The sequence below is a fragment of the Macrosteles quadrilineatus genome, unplaced genomic scaffold (genome assembly GCF_028750875.1).
Source record: "Macrosteles quadrilineatus isolate MER2022 unplaced genomic scaffold, UCM_ALF_1.0 Scaffold_3__2_contigs__length_128488019, whole genome shotgun sequence".
Lineage (NCBI taxonomy): Eukaryota > Metazoa > Arthropoda > Insecta > Hemiptera > Cicadellidae > Macrosteles > Macrosteles quadrilineatus.
In genome coordinates, this window is record NW_026542596.1 from 13381096 (window position 1) to 13406320 (window position 25225).

The 25225-nt window shown below is 35.5% G+C and overlaps 1 protein-coding gene across 2 annotated transcripts in view; it reads left to right on the top strand.

Annotated features, from left to right (window-relative positions):
• Window positions 1-24169, top strand: part of LOC128988382 (cyclin-L2-like) — a 34939-nt gene extending 10770 nt beyond the window's left edge. Inside the window, exons 3-7 of one of the 2 annotated variants that reach the window (XR_008490370.1) lie at window positions 19789-19909; window positions 20742-21011; window positions 21370-21611; window positions 22126-23317; window positions 23419-24169. Coding sequence is in view for 1 of the 2 variants with exons in the window: in XM_054409626.1 (XP_054265601.1) it covers window positions 19789-19909; window positions 20742-21011; window positions 21370-21611; window positions 22126-22339 (847 nt within the window). In the remaining variant the exon portion in view is untranslated. Of the gene's footprint in view, window positions 1-19788; window positions 19910-20741; window positions 21012-21369; window positions 21612-22125 lie in introns of both variants that reach the window. The other variant, XM_054409626.1, reaches the window with a different exon arrangement.
• Window positions 24170-25225: the final 1056 nt, after the last annotated feature.

The following is a 25225-nucleotide window of genomic DNA, read 5'->3' on the forward strand; positions in this document are numbered from 1 at the left end:
TTTGTTTGATAGCAGGTTTGGCAATAATATTTGCAAAACATTTTAAAATTGTCCTCTTATTTAAATAATTTTTTTAATGAATGCGATTTTAAACCACCAATAAGAAAGATGTTTTAACCACGGATTTTACGTTAAAAACTTTTGGATTAGTAAAATCACGGGCAAGTTTTAAATGCTAGACTTTAAAAAAAATTGATAAAAACCTAAACTTTATACACGGTTAGCTTAAAAGTTTGTTTGCGTAATTTGAATTATTATTTGTATTAGATTAAAAGGGACTTGTTTTGAATTAATTAAATCTTTGCACATCCAAATAAACTAATTCAAGTATTAATCGCCATATATATATGCCTGAAGAGGCATTTCCTATCATCAATTAAATATTGTCATCATAGGCCTAGAAGATATCTTGTAGAAATAGATGGATTTTGCAGGTATGAAGACTTTTTGTTTTTACCACTTAAGTTACTGTACAACCTTGTTTGTAATTTTGATACCATGCCTTCATGATTGTACTTACGTAATTTATCTTACAACAATATTTTTAAGTAGGCCTAGCCTTAATTGGTCAATTTATAAAAATCTTGGGCACTACGCTCAGGCTTAGCTAACAAAGAGAATATTTGTTAGTATGAAGTTATTACAGTAAAGAAATTACGTTTGATTAATTTACTTTTTCTTTGATATTTGTGATTATTAATGCATTGTTTCAATCTTGTTCAGTAGGTACCTATTTTCCTTTTGCTGATTTGTTAAAGGTTTAGTTAGGCCTAAATGCCATTGAAAATTTGTAAAATATAAATAACTAACTTTTTCTTTGGACCTAATTTAAAAATTTTTAGATGTAGGTACTAGGTACCTAGGCTATATGTATTGAAAAACTTAGAGGATATTGCCCCAAAATATAGCATGAATTCTACAAAAATAAGGGGTTTAATAGTTTTAATAGGGGTTTAAAGAGTAAAATCTAAATCATAAAATAAGTAAATCTAAATTATACTAGACAGACAGCCAACAACACTTGTCGTATTCTACTTGGTTGTTTTTTGCTTTGTACATACATATGGCCGTGTTAGCTAGTGTAGTAAGTGTAGTGTAAGTTTGGGATGTGTTACACATTGCTCAAGGGTTTCGCTTCCGTATTGCAGATGTTTCCACAGCCCCCGGTCCCAGCGCCCCTACATGGGTCGAGGGAGGGTCGGGTTGTGGAATGGACTGCCACACCTCAACCTCTACAGTCAACAAACAACGCACCATTCCTCTGGAATATCTATTATTTTTTCTTTGCCTACGAGCCATCGGCCCCATACAGTTTGTATTAAGATAGTTCCTAGGATTAGTTACTAGTTTTAAGTTTTATTTAGACATTTGTGGATACAGCTTTCCTAAATTTCATTCAAGCGAAGCATATACCTACAATTTATTTAGAAATCAAAACCATTGTCCAAAGATTAATGATTGAACAGTTTTAATTTTTCCTATATTTTGTAGAATGGGTATTTATAGCAAAATATAAGCCTCCATTTGGGGTGTTTATAGAGTGAAATGTCAAATCTTTCTGCCATATGAATCCATATCCTGAAATCATTTCAAGATTTGTTGGCACTATAATTTAACGAAGTAAGAAATGATGTTCTTGAAAAGAAAATCAAGTAAATTATTAATTGTATTAAAGGCCTAGTGATTCTTGATACTTAATTTAATTATTTGATTGTCTGGAGTAATTTTGAAGTAACAATAATGAAAACGGTACTTGTACTTACGGTCTCAGTATCCTAGGCTTAGCCTACCCTTAAACCGTCATGGAATTTTATTTCAAATTAGGTACGCTTTTTAATTTCAAACATTCCTAACTATATGAGTAGTTAACATTTAAATGTGAATATTCTTAACATTTCTTCTTTACTTAACTTATTTGCATTTTTCATCATTGCTATTTTTGAGATTATTTACTTTACATTATGTGACAACTATAACCATTTTCAATTAGCTAAACATGTTTTCAAAAAAATTACTTAAAAGTTGTAGTTGTGTTATTCAAAACAAACTAAGCTATATCTTTATTAGATTAACTCAACAGTTAAACTATATAATTTCAATTGGTTTTTCTTTGACTAAATGGTTCAATTTGTTAGAATTTAGTAACATTTGGTTAAAGAAATCACAACTTTATCTTGGACATATAATATTTTAAGTTCTATTGGTATTTGTAGTTAAGAAATTTTACAGTTTTTATGTTACAGTGGCTGCACTTGACTACGGATTGAGACTTCATATTTTCATGTCACTACTTGAAATGTTTTTGTCTTTTATTTTTTAGCTTTAGTTTAAGGCCATATACCAACATAAGGTCGCATATCTACAGTGTTTAATCGTATTCTTATTATTTATTAGGTGGACTCAAGGTACAAAATATAGATGGTAAATTTAAGTGCATGGTTCAAGTTGTGTTTTACTCATCTTTTGTGTTTGGGTATTTTTTATCCAACAACTTAGTAAAGTTTCCCGTCCTTGCGGGTCAAATTGCAATCTTTTTGCCATGGTTGCTGAATGTCAACTTTTAAGTGTTTAAAAACTTGAGTCAGGTCTATTCGAAAAGTTAAAATTGACACTCCACTTGCTGGCTCACCCAGTTATACTAATACTTTACTTTTAATACTTTTTAACTGAAATGGCGACAATACAAATTTAGGTATTTTAAGCCAAGTATGAATGGAGATTATTGTCGGATGAATGGGCACGATCTTGTAGTCTTGTTACTGACTAAGGCTAAAATTTTCCTTGGGCAGGACTGTTAATTAATAGCCCATACAGCAGCCAATGGCAACTAAGAGACCTTCAGTTTATAGTGAAATCCGAACCACATTTTTGTCTTACGAATTGGTCTAATTTTCATAATAGTACTGCAGGTAGTCGTAGTACTTACTAGTGCGGAGTTAATCCACACTAGTAAATCAAATCAAATCAAATTATCTTTATCCACTTTATACATTTTACATACATGAATAGTGTCAACGCATACAAATTTGGTTATACAACTTAATCTAAAAGACTTAACCATACAATTTGACAATTATTTTAGAATGTATAGCTAATTCATTTTTCATTAGTAATACTAGACCGAAAAGATAAATGATTAAAATGAAATAAACTGTAGGCTACAAAATGCTTGTGATAATTTTGGGTTGTTGATAAAAATTTAGCTGCCTATTTGAAGTTTAACAATAACACTCTATCCTACAAATTCCAAGGGACATGGATATTTTTAAATATATTGTCAAAGGTTAGGCTACAGCTATGATGTTCAACAGACCTTTTATTAACAAAAGAGTGTACATACATATAGAATTTATTTTCAATTTCAAAACAAAAGTTATCTGCATTTTACCTCAGTAGAAAACTGTTGTACAGTAGAACCCCTTATATCCGACCATGGTGGGACTGAGCCATGGTCGGAACGGCCAAAAGGTCGATATCGAGATCAGTATAAACTGCATTTTCTGTGACTTCGGTAATTGTCGCCCGCGATCATGGCAACACCCGTGAGCGTAACTTGCAGTCTCCGCGAATTCGGTAATCGTCATCAGCGACCGCGGCAACACCGGTGAGTGTAACTTGCAGTCTCCGAATTCGGTAATCATCACCAGCGACCGCGGCAACACCGGTGAGTGTAACTTGCAGTCTCTGCGACTTCGGTAACTGTCTCCCGCAACAGCGGAAACACCTGTTATCGGCGACAGTGGTGATCGTTTGCCGTGTTTATGGCAACATTCGTGATCGGCCTTTCGGCCAACCGATCACGCTCGGCGTTATCGCCCCAGACATAAAAAATGTAGACCGTCGGACAATAGGTCGGATATCCCGAGGAGTCGGTTATACCGAAGTCGGATAAGAGGGGTTCTACTGTATTCAGTGAGTTCTAACCAAATGTTGATTTTATATTTTGGTTGAAAAAGATGATTGTGTGATGAAAAAATTGTCAGATTGCATTTATGGATAGCAAACTATCTTTAAACATATAAAAAAACATATATAAAAAACATATGATATTTCTTACAATAAATTTTAATACAGCTTAAACATTGCAGAAAACTTACTGTGGAGTTGTTTGTAGATGCAACATTAAAAAGAGAGTGGAGTAAACAAGCACAGAATTCACTCAACACTTAAGCTTAAGAGAAAAAAATACACTAATGCAGATAAATTTATGAGCACACTGATAAAACCAAGGAGCGAAGCTTAATTCATGAAGCAAAGTTGTGTAAGAAACATCTCCAAGAAAGCCCAAAATAATTTAAGGCTGTTTTGCTACAATCTAACATCATTTTAATTTTTCAATCAAGAGAGAAATTCATATCTATGATGCACATAAGTTATACGTGCAATCTGTGCTCTGGCAAAGATTTACTTCGTTGGTAGACCAGATCTCATTATGATAAAATGATGGTAGTATACCAATTAATACATGTCATAATACTATTACACATAGAATGCCCCACTACATTAAGAACTGTTCAAAATACAAGATAATATCATAAATCCAACGAAATTGCCAAACAAGAAAATGAGCACAAAGGATGATTATTATTGCTCTTTAGATCACTATGAATAGGCAGGGGGAGCAAGCTGATCTAGTGGTTAGAGCGTGGGACTTTGGTTCCAGAGGTCGCGGGTTCAAATCCCACCAAATAACCAATGGATTTTATCCATGTGATAATGCCGCAACCCCTAGGTCTAGCCTGAAGTAATGTGAAAAACAATTCCAAGCTTGTGCCTAGCGTCCCTAGGACAAAAAAAAAAAAAAAAAAACTGAATATACAGTATGATATATGAAGGTGCATGAGGATTTATGGCTTTTTATAGTTCAGACTTTAATGTTAACCAAGTGCATTTGAGTTTAAAGTACGTTGCAGGCTACAGATTTTGAAATGTACAACACATTTTGAAATGTTGCTGTCAATAGAATCTTTGGGATGTTTTTGTATTCAGTAAAAATTTATATTACAAAATGCAAAATTTAAATTATTTTGTGGTATTTTGGTTGTTGACAAATTCTCCATATAAGGAGTTTGCTATTACCGTAGGTCTCAAGGTAAGACCTAGATCTGAGACCACTTTACTTTTTCGTTTTGATGTCCCCAGAGGTCACAAAAGACCATCCATTCAAATTCATTTATATATATGTCCGTTGGGACAAAGCTTGAAATTCGATGCAAATGTGTAAACCTAGGTTTATTCAGACAGATTCGCAAACCACCACAATCAGGTTTTGGAAACAGGGTGTTTTGGGTGCAAAATATGAAAACTTGCAGTTTCAATCCAAATCAATTTGCAAATCTAAAAAAAAATAGTATATAGAAGCTTCCATTGATACATGGATAGGGAGAAAATTAATGAAAACCATTAATTAAAAATTTGTTGATGTTATTCTTATGGAGAATGTATAAACTGCTGTAGTCTACGTGTTTATGGATATACTACTACAGTAAAAAAATTCCAGGAAAGAATTTCTGTAGACATTTAGCCCGATTGCCAGCGGGAAATTCACCTTGCAGTAGTTAGTACGGCTCCTGGGGAAGAAGGCATATTGGTAGTGGGGGAATTGCTAACTACCTGTGATGCAGCATTGTTAAGAGCATTTGGTGTACCTGCAAGTCTTACTTTGCCAGTTACTGTCGGTCGTGTAGGCTACCACAAACTGAGTGGTAAAAATTTGGAAGAGGGTCGTAGAGACAACACTATTTTTCATCACCAGTCACAATTTAATTAAAAAATATGGATCTGCATTGACCATATCAATAAATTCACCAGCCATTAACATTCCAGTTTCTTTGTGCTCTGGAGACAGTATTTTTGGAACCAATCACGAATAAATTCGATGCATGTTCAATTGATCATGAAGGATGGTGTTAACGTGAATACTTCAATGAGATAAATGTATCTCAAATACAGTTTCATCCATCGTTAATTTCCGATTTTCACGTAAAACTTGTCGTACTCGCTCAATATGTACGTTATTGACTGCTGTTGAAGGATGTCCACTACCAGGGTCATCGTCAATGCTTTCACGACCTTCACGAAACCGTTTGTGTCACTCATAAACTTGACTTTTCTTCATCCCCTCTTCTCCATTAGCTTGAATTAAACTAAATAGTCTCACTTCGTGGTTTTTTTTAGTAAAACACAGACAGAACTTAATGTTCGCACACTGTTTATGAAATGCTATTTTTCAGTGCAGGAGATACACGACCGACAGTAACCAACAATTTAGACTTGCATGTACACGAAAAGCGTTTACCAACGGCTCGTCAGCTATACCCCTACTACCAATATGCCTTCTCCAGGATTCGTATTAACTACTGCAAGGCGAATTTGCCAGTTGCGTTTGCGCTAAATGTCCACAGAAATTCATTCCAGGAATTTTTTGGCTGTTATATGTATTCTGATAAATTTTGGTGAATTTTATTATTTCATACCAAGCTACAGGGTGCGGCAGAAAGAACTCCCCTATTAGGAAAGCTAATAAAAACAAAACCAAGTAAGATATGACATTTTTATTGCTATTAACCAAAAACACACATTATGCCATTTTAAAAAATATAAAATTATAGTGCTTTAAATAAAATGTCGTTTTAATTATCAATAATTTAAAATTATCGTGTTTTAAATAAAATGCCATTTAAATGGCGGCCTCCAGTGTTAACACATTGGTTCAAACGTTCCCGGTAGTTATCCATTACCTTTCGGGTCATGTCGGGTGAGATGGCTGCAACTTCATGCCTTATTATTTCCTTCAGGGCTTCCAAACTTTGAGGCCGATGTTCGTATACCTTAGACTTTAGATAGCCCCACAAAAAAAAGTCACACGGGCTCAAGTCTGGCGATCGCGGTGGCCATCCGATGTCACCGCGCATTGAAATGACATGGCCAGGAAACATTTCCTTGACCAATGTCAATGATTGACGGGACGTGTGTGAAGTAGCACCATCCTGCTGAAACCATACATTGGCCCGAACAGGAAAGATATAAGCGAGTTTTGGTTGCAAAAAAGTACGGAGCATCGCACAATAACGATCGCTGTTCACAGTCACAGTCGCGCCATTTTCTTCAAAAAAGTACGGCCCAATTATAGCCCTCAAAGTTTGGAAGCCCTGAAGGAAAGAATAAGGCATGAAGTTGCAGCCATCTCACCCGACATGACCCGAAAGGTAATGGACAACTACCGGGAACGTTTGAACCAATGTGTTAACACTGGAGGCCGCCATTTAAATTACATTTTATTTAAAACACGATAATTTTAAATTATCGATTATTAAAACTACATTTTATTTAAAGCACAAAAAATTTATATTTTTTAAAATGGCGTAATGTGTGTTTTTGGTTAATAGCAATACAAATGTCATATCTTACTTGGTTTTGTTTTTATTAGCTTTCCTAATAGGGGAGTTCTTTCTGCCGCACCCTGTATTAGCATTCAAACAACAAAGAACACATTTGATGACATACCTTGTAGCAGCAAACTTAGGTACTCACTAAATCAAATGTAATTTATATGGGGAATAAATCTAACATGTTAAAGGGAATATTTCAGTAGAAATCCGATCAGGCAAATGGAAATTCACTTAGTTTGTCAGCACGTTTGCTGGGGCAAGTGTATTTTAAAACGTTTTTATTAGCTCGCTTTCTTGTCTGTTTGGTACAAATATGCAAACAATTTTTAACTAACTTCCCGATGTACTTGAGACTAGGGATGTGTCGAATCCGAATCTCGAATCCACCCGAATCCTAAGAAAATATTCGGATTCGAGATGCGATTAACGAGATTCGATTATACACCGACTCGCCACAAGCTCTATATTTAGTGTAGCAGCAGTGTCGATCTACGCATAGCTGGAACAAAGCCAAACTCTGTCTCTTAACCAACACATCGGTCTATTTACCATGGCCATGGCTTTTAGTGAGTCGGTGGCTCTGTCGGTAGCGTCGTGGACTTCGGGCCCAAGGCAGTAGTGTCGTGGGTTAGGATCCTGGTCACTGCCGATAACATTTTATCAGGACAGTTCACCTTTGTACTGTACCGGCTCACTCCTTGCTTTGCTGTAAACGATTCACGCACGGGCGCTTAGTCTATGTGGACGGGCAAATGCAAGGTTAAAAGAGGCCGCCAACCTCTTAAAAAAAAAAAAAAAAAAAATTACGTCCTAGTCTAATATTAATTGTATTTTAAAAATAGGGATAGGGAAATAACAGAATTTCTCGATTCGATACCAGTTCTCAAATGAAATATTACTAACGACTCTCGATACCATTTCCATTAAAAACTCATATTTTTAAGGAAGATGTAATGGTCAATGTTTTGTTGTTCATTTACATTCTGAGTCAGAGAACCGGCGTAGTTCATCCCGGTCCAAAATCATTGTGCGCTCTCTGTTATTTATCGTATCCAAGTCTGATAAGTAAATGGAATCAGGGAACCGCTCTTGCTTTTTACGTAACAAAATAGTCGTAGACTGAAAACATCCAAATGGAGGTAGCACAGGCACGGCAACTCTGCTAGAAAATCGAGCCGCTGTAAAATGTTGTTATGTTGGTACCACTAGAAGAATCAACCAACTTATTGGCTGTTCGCTTGCAATCCCAAAATTCCCCGGTTCCATTGTAATATTCCCTTAGTACATATGGGGGCCAACGTATCTCAATTCTCGCATACAGTATTCAGTGCTACCTTCGGTTGTTGGTTGTAGCTCTAGTTCAGTGCGAGCGTTCGAGCAACTATTGCCGCCATTTATCATCGACTTAACCTTGACCGCCCGCAATAAGTATTTGTCTGCGTTTGTGTAGCAAGCAATGGCGGAACTGTACCGTAGACACTAGACGGACGACACAACGTTTAAAGTTACACAATGCGATTCCCAATTGACGCTCTACTGTGGATTGAATTGATGTTTAGTATTTAATATATTATTTAAAATTGTATGAACAGAGTAGGCCTATACTATCGATCAACGAATTTAAAATTAACAAGTGTACCTAAATAAATATTTGCCGTCCTATTAAAGTATACCCCAATCGATTTTAAAGTAGGTTTTAAAAGATGTAACCGATTAGTTGTCTGTTATTTTTGCCGTGTGTCAAAAGTAGTTACATAACTTTTCATTGCAAAGAGTAGTCATTAATGATTAGTGTTATATTTATTTTTAAATGGTTCCTATTCCATTCTTGCTTTTTTAATTACCATAAGTCCATTTGTGGTTTGATTTTTTTAGGATTCGGATTCAATATTTAAAATTCCTGGATTTGACCATCACTACTAGAGACAATGCTATATTATATCATTTTATTTTCATATTTCCCTTGGGATACGCCCTATGGGCTTCCAAATTTTCAATGTTAACATATTGGAAAAATGTAAATATATCAATTGAAGTCAGCTGTAAATACTTTAATTTGACAGTTTGTTCAAAGAAGAGAGGTTAAGAGGTACAGGTTCTGCTCCCAAATAGATTTCACATTAAAGTAGGAAATAATCTATAGATATGTTCAAAGAATAAATTCTTGTAAGATTAAAAAAAAAAACGTGGGCGTATGCAATAGATAATAATACAGTGTATATATATATATATATATGTGTGTGTGTGTGTGTCCGTGAACACGATAACTTGAGTGATTTTTGTCCGATTTTGAGGAAATTTGGTTTGAAGGTGTAAGGCACGATGAGCTTTTAGGGATGGACGGGATTGAATTTTTAGTTCGGGACGAAACGTGACGGGATTTTTATTTCCTTCCCGATTTTCGGGACGGGACGGGACAAGATTTTTTCCTGTGCATAAAAAGAAAGTCTTGAGTATTGCAGTTACCAAAAAAGACAAACGAAATCAATTTTTACCGTTTTTGGCACTATCTATAAAAACCAAAAAATGGTTTGGTCACAACAATTTACAGGTACCCATATAAACATGTGACTCGCGGCACAGAAAACATACTACTATAACCCAGAATGCCAACCACATGGTAAAAAGCATTAAGCGTTTTGAGAGAGCTTTGCCTGTCAATTCGTAGGCAGCGCCACCAGCGTTGCTATGCTGAGTGCATGGCAACGCTGGTAGCGCTGCCTACGGATTGACAGACAAAGCTCTCTCAAAACGCTTAATGCTTTTTACCATGCGGTTGGCATTCTGGGTTATAGTAGTATGTTTTCTGTGCTCGCGGTCACGGTGCGATCGTCAAAATGACCGGGGTCACGGCGTCATTGTTGGTATGAATCACGGTAACGGCGTGATCGTCGGTATGACTCACGGTAATGGCATGATCGTCGGTATAACTCCGCGGTCACGGCATGATCGTCGGTATAACTCCGCGGTCACGGCATGATCGTCGGTATGACTCGCGATCACAGTATGATCGTCGGTATGACTCGCAATCACGGCATGATCGTCGGTATGACTCCGTGGTTACGGGGTGATCGTCGGTATGACCCGCAGTCACGGCGCGATCGTCGGGATGACCCGCGGGATCGTCGGTCTCGGCGGAATCGTCGGTCTCGACGGAATCGTCGGTATGACTCCGCTGTCACGGCGCGATCTTCAAAATGACTTCGCCTCCTGCGTTCGCGGAACATCTCTCGCAATAGCGGCGTTATTGTCACTCGCGAAGCGGCAAAACCGCCGATGATCGGACCAAATCCCCTCCTGACAAATTCCCGAATCGAATGTAATCCCGTCCTAGAAATTGGGAACATTTCGGGACCCGTCCATCCCTACGTTCAATGATTTCGCGAACCAGGATGATCGGACCATGAGAAAGGGGTTTTATGAGGTTAAAAACGGTTTTTCTCATTTTTGTCCCTCAAAACCCAAAATTTCTTAACTTCTCTCTAGACCTTAAAAACTTAAAAATACTAATAATTTAGTATATCAAATAGTTTTTACGGTAATTGTTAACGGAGAAAATAAAAAAAAAATGTAATTTAAAATTCACATGTTATTCTTATAGAGAATATTGTAAAATGTTGTAGTTTGCTTTTTTATGGATATATTTTGAACAATCTTGGCAAATTTATAGGCCTAATGTATAGGTACTGAGCTATAATTATTTTACTAAAAACCCTTCTTTAATAATTTCCTTGTAGCAGCAAACCTAGGTACTTGTTAAACTTAATGTTATTTAAAAAGATTTAATTGAAAATCAATTCAGACGAATGGAAATTCGCTTAGTCAGCAGGTTTGCTGCAGTGGGTTTTTTCTTTGGTGAAATGATAATAGTTAAGTGTGAAATAAATAAATTTTCTAAATTTGATCAAAATATGTTCATGAAGAAGCAAACTACAACTGATTACTTATTTTCCCTAAGAATAAGATAAGAACTCTAAATTGACTTTTTTTTCCATTGTCTCCTTAACCATTAGGGCTTGAAAACCATTCAATATTAAAAATATTTTTTTTTTTTAGTCTATAAAATGGATTAGGAAGAAATTGCAAAATTTTATATTTTAGGGTAAAAATGTGAATAACCAATTTTGATCCCATAAACCTCCATTCCTTAAGTCGATAACGCTGTTTGAAACTCGTTCGAATGAACGTAGGTTTATATGTTTGTTCCAAATTTCATTGAAATGGGATGGGTTTTGCTTGAGTAATTGGGCTAACAGACATACATAAAAATATTATATATAAATAAAGAGTCCTGCTAACTCGAGGTAATTGGAACCAAAGACAACTCTACTACGTAAAAGCTCGGTTAACACAAAATCTTCAGGAATATTAACGGTTAGGTTAGTAATTATTAAACTTTTGATTGTAAAAGAAACACTTAGATGACTTTATTGTTGAAAAATTCACTACTTCTCTTTTGTTACATTATGCTGTAAACACATCAATGGAGAAGACAAATTAAAAATAGTTTTCTGGTGGAGTTTGGCTCCTCCTTTTTTTGGCTGCAGTGTTCTGCCATCGCTGCAGGCAGAATACTTTGGACGTCAGAGCCTCTGGTCGCTGCTCCGTATAGGCCAGTGCCTTCTCATTTGCTCTGAGCCTGTCTGTGTGCAATATGCGTTCAGCTGATACGTCGTCACTAGCATCACTTTCATGTCCTTCACACTCTTCAAAAACAATGTATAATCTCCATACACCCAGTCCAACACATCTTCTCGAGTTACTGGATCACTTGTGGGCGTGTAGTTAGCTCACTGACATCGGTTTCAACAGTTTCAGATTCAAAGCTGGAGGAACGATTTTCCATTAAAAATTGGATCCCAGATAGCTTCCTCCATGATTCCCTGACTGTGTTTATTTATTTATTGACCAACGGCTGACGCCAATACATAAGAAGATTTAGATTAGATACAATTTGAAGAAAAATAACAGATGCAAAATTAGAAACAATTCAGAACAGTATAACAAGCAATAACATTTGACAACAATAATTGAACAACATAACAAATAACAATAAATAGCAACAATAAATAAAAGTTAACAGACAGGAAGAAGTTTCAATAATAATCTCTAATTCAAGAAAATTTTGATTGCTAATTTGGGTGCAAAAACAAAAACAACAATATTGCATGGACCAAAACAAGCAAATCAACAAACCAAACATAACAGAAAATGCGAAAAATCTGCCTTGATGTTTAACAAAACCAGAAAGGGCAGTTGTGAAATTTGCGTATACAGAGAGGCGCAGGCACAAAACACAGAAAGATCATCACTTCACCACTCCGAAGACGAAGGAAGCAAGCGACATACTAAAAAGGTCAATGTCATCAGGTAGAGCATTGATGAGACGTTGGGCTCTGGGCAATGGGCTGTAGAGATGATAGTTGGTGCTGAGGTGCTCACGAGAGAAGAGGTCCCTGGATCTTGAAGATCTACCCGCCCTAAAGTTCAGAAGTTTGAGAAGTCCGGGACAGTCGATGAAGCCATTGACCAGTTTGTAGATGAGCAGATGTCCTGGATCTCACGTCTGGATTCTGTGTTCTCTGCTAAATTGTCCCATGCTTCAGCTACCCAGTAAGCAACATTCTCAATTGTTTATTGCTTTCTGAATTGCCAGTACAGTTTTCATTGCCCAACAGTTCAATCAAGAAGGTCAATAGTATCTTTCTGTAGTTCCATTGAAACATTTTTTTAAGAACCTCGCCATAGCAGCTGAATTAATGAAGTAACATTAGGTGGAAAGAATGTATCACCTTAATGTCTCCACTTACCAGATGGTCTGAGTCTGGTTTTGAACGGGTGTTGTCTAGAAGCAAAACGGCCTTGTGTGAAAGATTCTTTTTTTTAATGCTTCTACAATAGGCACAAACTAGTTAAAAGACCACTGCTTAAAAATTGACCATCCATCCAAGCATTTGTTTTTTTCATACAAACCTGGTAGTTAATTAATATTCAGGTTTTAGTGAATTTCCCATATAGGGAATAACCTATTACCGTAGTACTCATGGTAAGACCTGGACCCGGGACCGATTTACTTTTTTGTTTTGAGGTCCCCAGAAGCCAAAAACACCCTCCGTTCAGATTCATTTATATATATATGTGTCCATTAGCGCGAAACTTGAGCAAAAATGGTCCGATTTTGATGAAATTTGGTAGAAACGTGTAAACCTACATTTATTTGAATGAATTCACGAACCAACATGATCTGACTATGGGAACAGGGGCTTATGGGGGGTTTTATGGGGTAAAAATGGGCTTTTCCCATTTTCGACCTTAAATTTAGCAATTTCTTTCCAAACCATTTGGTAGAACTTAAAAAAAAACATATAATTTAGTATATTAAAGTGTTATTATGCGCCTAATGGTTACGGAGAAAATTCCAACAAATTTTCAACTTAAAATTCCCATGTTATTCTTATGGAGTAAACTGAGTAAAAGTATAAGTAAACTGTTGTAGTTTGCTTGTTTATGAACATATTTTGATCACATTTGGAAAATGCATTCATTTCATACTAAACTATTAATTACATTTTTCAAAAAGAACACTTCTTTACCCTCCCTGTTGCAGCAAACCTAGAGTACTCGTCAAATTAATGCTATGAATAGGGAATACTAATGTGATAATTTTAAGGAGACATTTTAGAGTAAATCCAATTAGGCGAATGGAAATTTGTTTAGTCTGCAGGTTTGCTGCGGCGGTAGTATGTTAAACGTGATTGCTTGAGCTTGGCTGATTGGTCCACTTAATTGGCTACCCAAACCAAATAAATTAAGCCTCAGACAACTTTTTGTACTTACATTGTTTTGTAGTCTTTTGACTTGAAATGTTGTCGAAACTGTTATTCTACCAGTCTCCCACAGTCACTTCACCAACATCCAGTTTCTCTCTCAGGTGAATGGATGACCATGGTTAGTCTTTTGGCGACAGAAAACACAGAGATTGTGCTTCTTACCAGACGGAGGATCAATCCAATTGTACATCTTGTAGTTGGCCGGGAAGTAATAGTCAAAGGGTGTCTAGTAGTCGGTAAAGTCGGGAATTAGTATTGAATTTCAAAATGGTCTTTGAAAAGTTGGGATTTAGTCTTAAATTTGATTTTAAAGTAGGGAATTTTTATGATTTTTTCGCGATTGTCGTCTTGCGCTTACGTAACCGCGAAAGCCAATGATGATTATGTCTACACGGCCTCGGGAAATTTTCACGATTTTGCCGCGATAGTGGACGACGACAATGACGGTTCCGAAACCACGAGAGACTACGATGACGTTACCGTGACCGCGGGAGAAGACGATAACGTTTCCGTGACCAAGAGAGACGACGATGACGTTTCTGTGACAGCGGGAGAGGACGATGACGTTTCCGTGGCCGCGGGAGACGACGATGATATTTGCTCGGCCATGGGAAATGTTCACGATTTTGTCGCGGACGATGACGACGACGTTTCTAAGACGTCGGGAGACGACGATGATGTCATTGTTGTCTACAAGGCCGCGGGAAATGTTCATGGTTTTGCTGTGATCGCGGACGACGACGATTGCGTTTCTGTAACCGCTGCAGTCAATGATGATGTCTAAACGTACGGTACGCGGAAGATTTCATGATAAAAAAAAACCAAATTTGCCAGTTAGAATTTTTTATTGCTGCATTATTTCTTTACTTGAAAACACCACATTATCATAATACTACTTTATGACAAAGACAGGGGTTGGTATAGTATTATTTAGAAAATTTGGTTAAGCTATAAAAATTGGTATCAGTATCAAGAATCGAGAATCGATACATTTTGGTATCAACACCCACTAATTTTTTAAAAAACTAGTCTTGAAAAATCTGGAATTAGTCTTGAAAAGTCTGGAATTAGTCTTGAATTTTATAATGGAAATAAACTAGACACCATGTAGTCACGAAACCCACTGTAAAGTACATACGAATGAGATTGGATGTTTGGCTCACTTTCCAGGAACGGCAGGAACAGATCATTTTTGCGACGTACAAAGCGATAACTTAGTAATTTTTGTCCGATTTTGATGAACTTTAGTTGAAAGGTGTAAGGCGGGATAAACTTGAATGAGTTCGCGAACCAGGATGATCGGACCATGGGAACGGGTTTTATGGCGAAAAAATGGTTTTCTCATTTTTGACCTTAAAAACACAAAATTTTCCAAATTCTCTCTAGACCTTTTCTAAAGAGCTTAAAAAAACAAATAATTTAGTATATCAAAGTGTTTTTGTACAGTTATAAAATTTTAAATTTCCATCTTATTCTTTTAGAGAAAATTATAAAATGTTGTAGTTTACTTGTTTATGATATATTTTGATCCAACTTGGTAAATTTATTTATTTTATACTAAGCTATTAATAATTGACTAAAACACACATTTTTTTAGTTTCCTTGTAGCGGCAAACCTAGGTACTCACTAAACCTAATGTTATTTAAATAGATTTAATTGAAAATCAATTCAGACAAATGGAAATTCGCTTAGTCGGCAGGTTTGCTGCGGCAGGGGTATTTTTAAAATGGTCTCTCCATTTTTTGTTTAAGGTTGGGGTATTAGTAGGTTGTAGTTGTTGATAAGTTAGGCCGTCGACACACGGGAAGACTGTTTTCCAATTGAAATCGGCAACCTGTTGGACAAACTAGTCGCCTACGTCCTGACCAATGTAGTTAGGTGGGACAGTACACACGGGGCGACTGCGATGCGACCAGTTGAGGACCAGTCGGCGATCAGTCGTTAAGCAACCGGACCTGCCGGTTGCTAGGTGATTTCCTAGGTGATTTCAGTCGCCTGGTTTGAACAACTTTTCGCATATTTGTATTGCGCTTTTATCCTTTTTTTTAGGATCAGGTATACCAACTGCGATAACTCTTCTTAAGCAATTTTTGACATCCTGTACATAGACTGAAATTTTGCGTCTGTTTCTTGTAATGCAGCAGCAACTACAAAGAGCCTACATTAAATATTTGTTTTAACATAAGGATGTACCCAACACCTTCTACTCTACGCTTTCTTGATGGCTTATAAAACACCAGGGCTTCTTCATCACTATTACTCATTTCAAACACCATACACAGTAGCCTACACAGCATCGTTATAACAAAATTAGAATTCATTCACTGTCTCAACTCAACTTCAGTCGCGCCCGTGTGCGGATTTAACCAACGCAACTGCAACCGTAATCGCGTCACAAAACAGTTGGTTCAACTTTAGTTGGGTTTCAGTCTTCCCGTGTGTCGACCGCCTTAGCATTAATATTTTTTTTTTACTTTCCGAGTTGGTACAGTAATTAGTATTAGATTTCAAAATAGGTTATTTGTAAAACTAAAAAAGATGAAATGTTTGTTTAGTAAGATTGCCAAAGTATGAATAATTTTTCTTTTCCAATAGGCTCAGCTAACCCAAGATGAGATACAATAGACAAATTGTTTATTGAAATATTCCTAGAGAACATTCATGTGTAAGACCGTTCTGCCAATTTATAGGATTAATCAAGCTGCGGATTAGCAACGATGGCAAACAAATTATTCAATTTAAATTTATGTTATTTAGCGACTGCCAAGACTTTTAGCATAAGGAGGTCTATCATCTTGTGGGCAGACTATACAGTTGTTTACTTCACCGACCACCGATGAGTTACCGATTGCAACCAATGAGTTGATGAGTTACATTTTGTGTTTTTAATTTTTTTTTTATTACTAGGGTTAAACTTAGGGCTCTCCAATATTGTTTTATTAATAGATTTATCTATGGGAATAAAATAAAAAGTTAAAAGATGTATATTGCATTTTAAATGTTTCATTATTACATTGGGTTTGCATTAACTATTATTTTGACTATACACGATCACTCAGTAACTCATAACCTTAAATTGTGAGTCTTATTGTATTTTGTTTCAAGTCTAGTCCTCTCTGAGGTTTTAAACGCTTCCAAGGTTTGTTTTGTGACCCTGTTATGACTTAGTTTAATGTGGGGTGGATTAAAACTGGAAAGTTATTTTTTGTTACTTTAATATTGAAATACATGAGGGGTTTCTTTATATTAAGTAAGGTCTTCATGAGCTCCTGCCACCTGTATGAAGGACCAAGCTAGCTCAACTCAAATTGTAGTGCTGTATTCCTCACTTCCTAAATTACTAATCTCAGTATCGTTAAGTAGCTCTTAACAATGGAAGTCAAGAGAAAATCAATTGTAATTCTATAGTTAATTATTACGAAATGTGTTAAGTTTTTGTAATTTAAGGAGTCAACCCCTATTGAAATCCATCACCATACGACACATGCCTGCTGGGACAAAAGAGAAAATTGTATGTATGTAAGTAGGGGTAATTTTGGAGATGGCCGTTCACATTTGCACAACAAGGCTAGACTCAGGAGTCCTATCAGTTTAGGACAAGGCAGTGAAAACGTTAAACCAACTTTCGTTGTAGAACTCCTTACGAGTAACATGGCAAACCCTACAATCCTTAAACAGGCCAATCCACTAGCATTCGCTAGTTCGTCACTAAGCCATGACAACCATTACATTCTATACTTTGTTCAGTACAACTTATAACTCTAACAACACCGGGTTCTTAAAAAAAATGTTATTTTTACACTTATTACAGGCCTTCAGCATGGTTAATTGATATTTCACTGTATGACAGAAGTGGGCCAGCAAGCTAGGAAACGGGATATTTTCTTCAACGATTAAACCACAAGTATTAGGAGCAACTGAAGAAACTTGAGGAAATGAGACATCCTCAGTTATATATTTTTTAATACAAAATATTCAGCAAAATCTAATTTATAGACTCTAACAGTGTCAACAGGAAACAATAATTTAAGCATTATTTATGATTATTTCAATTAGAAGTAACACTATCAAGTCAGTTGAACAAAATTAGCCAGTGAGGCAGTCTAAAGTTGATGTTTATTTACCTACCTTATAATTATAACTTATAACTTTAATCAACACATTTCCCCAGGGCCAAATACTCTCTCCAACAAAATAGAAGTAACAAATGTTGTTCGGATTTCACTATAAACTGTAGGTCCCTTAGTTGCCATTAGCTGTATGGGCTATTAATTAACAGCTGTGTCTAGGGAATATGTCGGCCTTAGTCACCAACAAGGCTACAAGATCGCGCCACTCTTCCCACACTCATCTCCATTCATACTTGCCTTAAAATACATACTTTGTATGGTCGCCATTTCATTGAAAAGTATTAAAAAGTCAAAAACAGAATAGTAATAGAAGTAACTCAATTAGAAGTAACACTATCAAGTTCAGTTGAACAAAATTAGTCAGTGAGGCAGTCTAAAATTGATGTTTATTTACCTACCTTATAATTATAACTAATCAACACATTGCCCCAGGGCCAAATACTCTCTCCAACAAAATAGTATATAAATACAGTGTATAGCAATTAAGTGAATACTAAAACCAATATCTTAGAGACAAAAAGATTCAAATACTTGTACAAGATGTAGGCCTAGTTATTTACATTTTCAAAAGTTAAATACATCATTTTTGAAGTTCGTTGTTCTAACTACCAATGATTATATTACTACCATTATACTACTTGGTTCAATTTAACTGTTTTATTTTCCCTTTTCTTTGATTTGATTTAAAAACGCGCAGTAGTATGTTGCCCACCACCACAGATACAGCTCTTACATTACTATTGTCAAAGGTTGTACACGTTAGGCTCTCGTTAGTGGGTGGTGATAGTTTTGTTATTTAATCCTTTTTGTCTCTCAGTGCTTGGTGATACAGTACCATTACTTTTAAATTACGTAAAATAGCAATTGTAGTAAGTATGTACTTATTCAGGTAAGTAATAGGTAAGTGATTTTTTATCCAATCTATTAACGTTTGCTGCAGGCAGAGATTTATGTCAATTGACAGAACTTGTTTTTAGTTCCAGAATACCCATAGATTAATGACGTATAAACTACATTAATAATTTGGCAATGTAAAAAAAAAACAAAAACAGTACTTTACCATAATGTGGTTTTTCTATTGATGGTAACACCTAACAGTCAATGGTTTGGGGTCATGGTTCTCACTTTTCATTAATAACCATAATTAAGAACTCGCAGCAAACCTGTAATTTTTTTATGTACTATTAACTCAAAGCAGTCATCAATGTAGTTTCTCCTTAATGAATTTTGTCCTAACTAAACTCTTCACAAAAAAACCCATATTTATGCTTTGAAAGAGATTAGTGGAATTAAATTCACATCCACAAATCCTAAATCCTCTGATCCATTACAATTAAAAAGATTGTGATTAAAATCCTATTCATTACTTAAAAAAAGAGAATGCTTAAACATTGTCGAGTAAACAACTCATATTTCATTAAAGTTGTTTGTTTCAGGACAATTCAACCAATGATCCTGGACCAACATTACATTGCTCTCAAAACGCAAGTGATCAAGGCTGAAAGAAGAGTTCTAAAAGAACTTGGCTTTTGTGTCCATGTTAAACATCCTCATAAGGTGAGTGTCCATTTCTATATTGTATGTTGATGGTAGTTTTGTTCAGTTAATATTAAACTTGTAATTTAGATTGGTAACTTGTCCTATAGGCTAAAATTAGTTCATTCTTTTAAGAGTTCCCCAGACAAAACATTTTTTTTAAGAACTTGAGGAATACCAAGCAGGGTTGGTGAAATAAAATTAGTCACACAAGGCTTCGGACCCCAAGTCAAGTGGTAATTTTTTAACAGTCACACAGTAATCTATTGGACTGTAAAGAGTTTTTAGTAGTTAATTTACTATTTTTTATAGCTCAGTATTTTTTTAAATTCAAACAAGAATGTTTCATACTGTACAATACAAATGGTTTCTTCTTTATTTCTTTTAGACTTCCCTCCTTGAATCTCTTGTTTATAACAAGTTCTGGCCATAGTTCATGTTCGATCATGTTTTCTTGTCGGATACGTCTAGTCTGTCAGGTTTTTTTTGTGTAGGTATAATTTTGCCGGGTATGTGATCTTATATTTTTACAGCATCAACAATTTATTACCATACTTGAATTGATCAGTAATTAAGATTTTATTACAAGTTACAAGATTTCTCATTATTGTTATGTTGATTTAAGATTTAACATTTTTGTACTCAGCACATTTTGTCAGTGTCAATAACACCAATTCTCAAGACCTCATTGTGTATACCTACTCTTTAAAATTCAAACACTTGCTTTGGAATGTAAATAGATGATTTTAAGAAATACTAAAAATTACTTTCTCGCCTACAGATCCTGCCTTGCTTTGTCCAAGGACGGCACTGGTTATACCTGGTTAAATTGATTGTGTTCTTTTGCCAACAGATAATCGTGATGTACCTGCAAGTCCTAGGCTACGAGAAACACCAGTCGCTGATGCAGCTGTCGTGGAACTACATGAACGACGCGTTGCGCAGTGACGTTTTTGTACGCTACGACCCAGAGACAGTGGCGTGTGCCTGCATTTACCTCTCGGCACGTCGCCTCAAGATCTCCCTACCCAAGGCCCCTTCGTGGTTCAGCCTCTTTCATGTAACCCAGACACAGATAGAGGATGTTTGTAGGAGGATACTGCGGCTCTACGTCAGGTCCAAGGTAAAAAAAATAACAATACTCATCAGGTACATCCTCGGTGCAAATACATTTATTTGGTACCACCTGGAATTGGTTTCCTAAACACTATTTCTCCAGAACTCCTTTATTACCTTCCCTGTAGCAGCAAATCAAAGTACTCTTTTATCTAATGTTATATAAATAGGGAATAAATATGACATTTTAAAATCCAATCAGGCAAATGGAAAAATTCACTTAGTCTTAGGATTGCTGTGAGGGGAGGGGGTATTTAATATTTAATATTGAACAGGGAACAGTCCAAACCCTGATCTTGTTGCTAAATAAAGAGCGACCTTTTGTTAGAGAGCATCAATAATTGATTATGATGACTTGTTTACAGCCCAACTCAGAGGAGCTTGAGAAGAAGGTAGAGGAACTGAGGAGGGAGTACCAGGAGGCTCGACAACGAGCTCGTGGCATCTTGTCTGGCAACAACACTCCCAACAGTGGTGCCTCACCCATCAACAACACCTCTCCAAAGAACAACCACTCTGACAAGAGACGCAGTGAGAGCAGGAGTAGGTCCAGGTCTCGCAGTCGTAGTCGAACCCCTTCCAAACACAAGCGTTCCAAGAAACACAGGTCAGTCTCTTACGTGATTTTAATCCTGTAAAATAGGGTTTTTATGAAATAGGTTGTTTTCTTAATTTGATTTTTAAATATTTATAAACATAGTAGGCCTAAGGGCTAGGATTTGCATTTTTATGAAGAATCTTGCAATAGAAATAAGGTATTGAGATTATTTAGAACTGTTTTCATTTTCTAGCAGATTTACAGTAATAATAATTTTTCATTGAAACATCCAACTATCGAAATCATGTAAGACCCTCTGTTAGAAGTTCTCTGAATACTATGTACAAAAGGTATGCAGTACATAGTATTCAGAGAACTTCTAACACCCTCCCTATTTGAGTGTTTTCATTTTTAGGTTGGAATTTTTTCAAAAAAAAATTAAATGAAACATTGCTAACCTATAGCAATTTACCGTATCCTATTAGTGTTTCACATACTTGGATTTTCTACTCTTTAACAGTTGTTTGTGAATCAGTAGTCATTGCCTTGAAATTGGTTTTGTACAATCTGTCTTATTTTTCAGCCGAGGCAGGTCAAGATCAAATGATCGTAGGAACAAGAAGTCTCACAAATCACGGCGTAATAGCTACACCCCCTCTCCCTCCCCGCCACCACACAAGCGGCGTGAGAAGACAAGATACCGATCACGCTCTCGCACACCTGTGCGTGCCAGTAGCTACGACAAGTATTACCCTAGCAGTGATAGTAAGAAATCCAGAGCAAAGCACCGTCACTGACCCAAGCTGTCCTAATGTTTTAATTTTTTATATTATACATTTTTCTATTTTACATTTTAGGTTTTATTATTTATATTAGAACTTACTGGCATCTCGTCTCTTGTACAGTAGTTGCATAAGATGTGATCCATATAGTACAATTAAATCAATTTTTAGTGATGTATTTGTATCAAATATTGTCAATCAATGAAAAGATTAATAAAATAAAATATTTTAAATGCCCTGTAAAAGTTTACATTATGTGTGTTTTTTGTTACTAGAAAGAATCTATTTAAATTGTTTATCATATTATGTTAAGAACCTTAACAGTGTTGACATAATTATGTTCACAATGAATACTAGAAATGTTTACATAATAATGAACAATATTTATCCACTAACATTAAAATCACCAACATGCTACTGTATGTTTAATTCCCCTTCAAATAGAAGGTATTTTTGTCCCATTAGTTTTTGTCAGAAGTACTAAAACGAAACAATTTAGTTAGTGTGTTCTTGCTATGGTTCTCAAGCAATAAAAATAGCCTTCAGAATAATTTTTTAAACCTTGGACATAAAAGATATTAAAATGTAAAAAACTATTATTTGCTGGTAACCATTTTCCGAAGAAGCTTAGTAAACCTTGTAGGTTTTGGATTAAGTACTATTTTAATGAGCCCAACCGCAAACTGTGTTCTAACATACAAGTTCATAGCAACAAAAAACAATCTATATTACTAATTATATAAGCAAATTAAAAAAAATCAAAATTGTGAGGGTTTTAAAGCTCACATCACAGGATGATGGGAGATGGCTCAAATTAAAGGTCTTGGTCCCATGGGGTTGGTAAAAACTAAAAATAGCAGATTATGTCCAAAATCTACCAGAAAATGAGAAATAAGGCAAATAACAAAAAATATCTCCCGTTTAAAATGCATTGGGATTAAAAAACGAATGTGTATTATCATTTTTATGCTACTTTTAATTCTGTTGAATAGAGTCTGTGAAGTTTGTTTACAAATTAACAAATAATTTAGATAAATTCTGCTTTCTGATCTAAAAATCATCGACTTATTATTTCCAGAGCTGCTGTGTAAAAGATCATTTGATTCTTAGTTTGTTTAAATATAACAATAATTTGTTTTACTACATGCCACTAGTTTATATTAACTATCGAGAATTTTATTTCTCTTTGTGTTACATTTACAATCTGTTGGTACAATTTTTGTCAGTGTCATCGAATAAAGTGGACATAAAGTAATTAAAGTACAAGTACACTAGTCGTGCAAGTTAATAACTTAAATAACCACATATTGTTATTAACTCAGTTGTGGTCTTAACATTTTATGAAACGGCGTTAAAACAAAGCTTTCAGGTGATTTTTTGAGATTTTTGGTACTTGACTATTTTTAGTGGGTTTGACAACTTAATTTTGTTAGTTTCCTTTTATATTAAAACTGACATAGTGTGCTTTAGTCGGCTGTTGAATTTTTGCCAAACTTGTTTTGAATAACCTTTTCTTTATACAAGCTCTTAACAATGATGAGTAATACTATTGTTATAACAAATCAAATTATTTTGTTGCTTGAGTGGATAAAACAAATCACAACCCATAGAAACTTTAAAGGCCAGTTAAGACACCAACTATCAGCAAACTTAAGTTTTCTACCAGACTAATGGCTATGTCAATAGTTTTTATGTGCTTTCATATCTCAAAATGTTACAGAGCTTACTATATTTTTTTTATGGTAATACTTACTCCTTTAATGTAATGACACTGTAATTAAAATGTAAGTTTGTAAATATTGGGTCAAACTATTTTATACATTAGTTGTAAATAAATTCATGTACAAAAGATAAATATCATTTATTTACTCCTTTTTTAGTTGACTTTTTGACAAATTATTATTCAAAACTAAATAGAATTTTTTTAGCACGCGGCTAGTTTAAATTTTATTGTTAGGGACACAGCTCCATAAGAGCTAGTCTAATAAACTTTATTGTTAGGGACACAGCACCGTAAGAATTAGTGTAAAATTTATTGTTAGGGATGCAGTACCGTAAGAGCTATAGTCCGTCTGTTTGGCTATGATACCCAGCGGATTAGGAACCTTCTCGGAACTCAACTCACCCTTGCGACCCGCTCGCTCAGCTGGCCGGAGACAAACAGTGACTCACACGCTGTCACAGTCCCACAATTCTGTAACTTTTTTTTTTAATTTTAAGTTAAAATAAATTATTGTTCTTTATATATTTGAGTTCTACATGAAATTCCAAAAATATTGAGTCCAAACACGTTGTGGATACATTATATCTACGATCTGAAAGTAGTACAATTACTCTGTATCGTCAACCAGTTCTGTCCGACTTTCACAGGGTGTCCACATTCTGGAAAGTCAGGGATAGTCATGGAAAGTCATGGAAAAAAATTTTGGTCATTGAAAGTCAGGGAAATAGGCAAGAAGTCATGGAAAGTCATGAAAATATCCAATTATGGATGGATTTGAGGGGACCATTCAATGCTCTAGTCAGCTATAACCCGGACTGTTGTAGCATTTTTCAGTATTTTTCACAAATGTTCGACAATTCAATTCATTACAGTTGTATTATTTTATGAGTTTTCGGTTTGTTTTAGTTTATTGTTGTACCTATTGTACTCCATTGTTATCTGTTATTACATATTTCAGTATTCTCTGCAAAATAACATGTCCAGGCAGTATTATTTGTGTGTGTATGTTATATAATAATTTGCGTGTAAAGTTCGTGAGTCATGGAAATGAATTGTAAATGGTCATGGATAGTCATGGAAAGTCATGGAAATTAATGCAAATTTTTTTGTGGACACCCTGTTTCAGATCGTAGATATTAAGTATCCACATCGTGTTTGGACTCATTAATTTTTTTTTA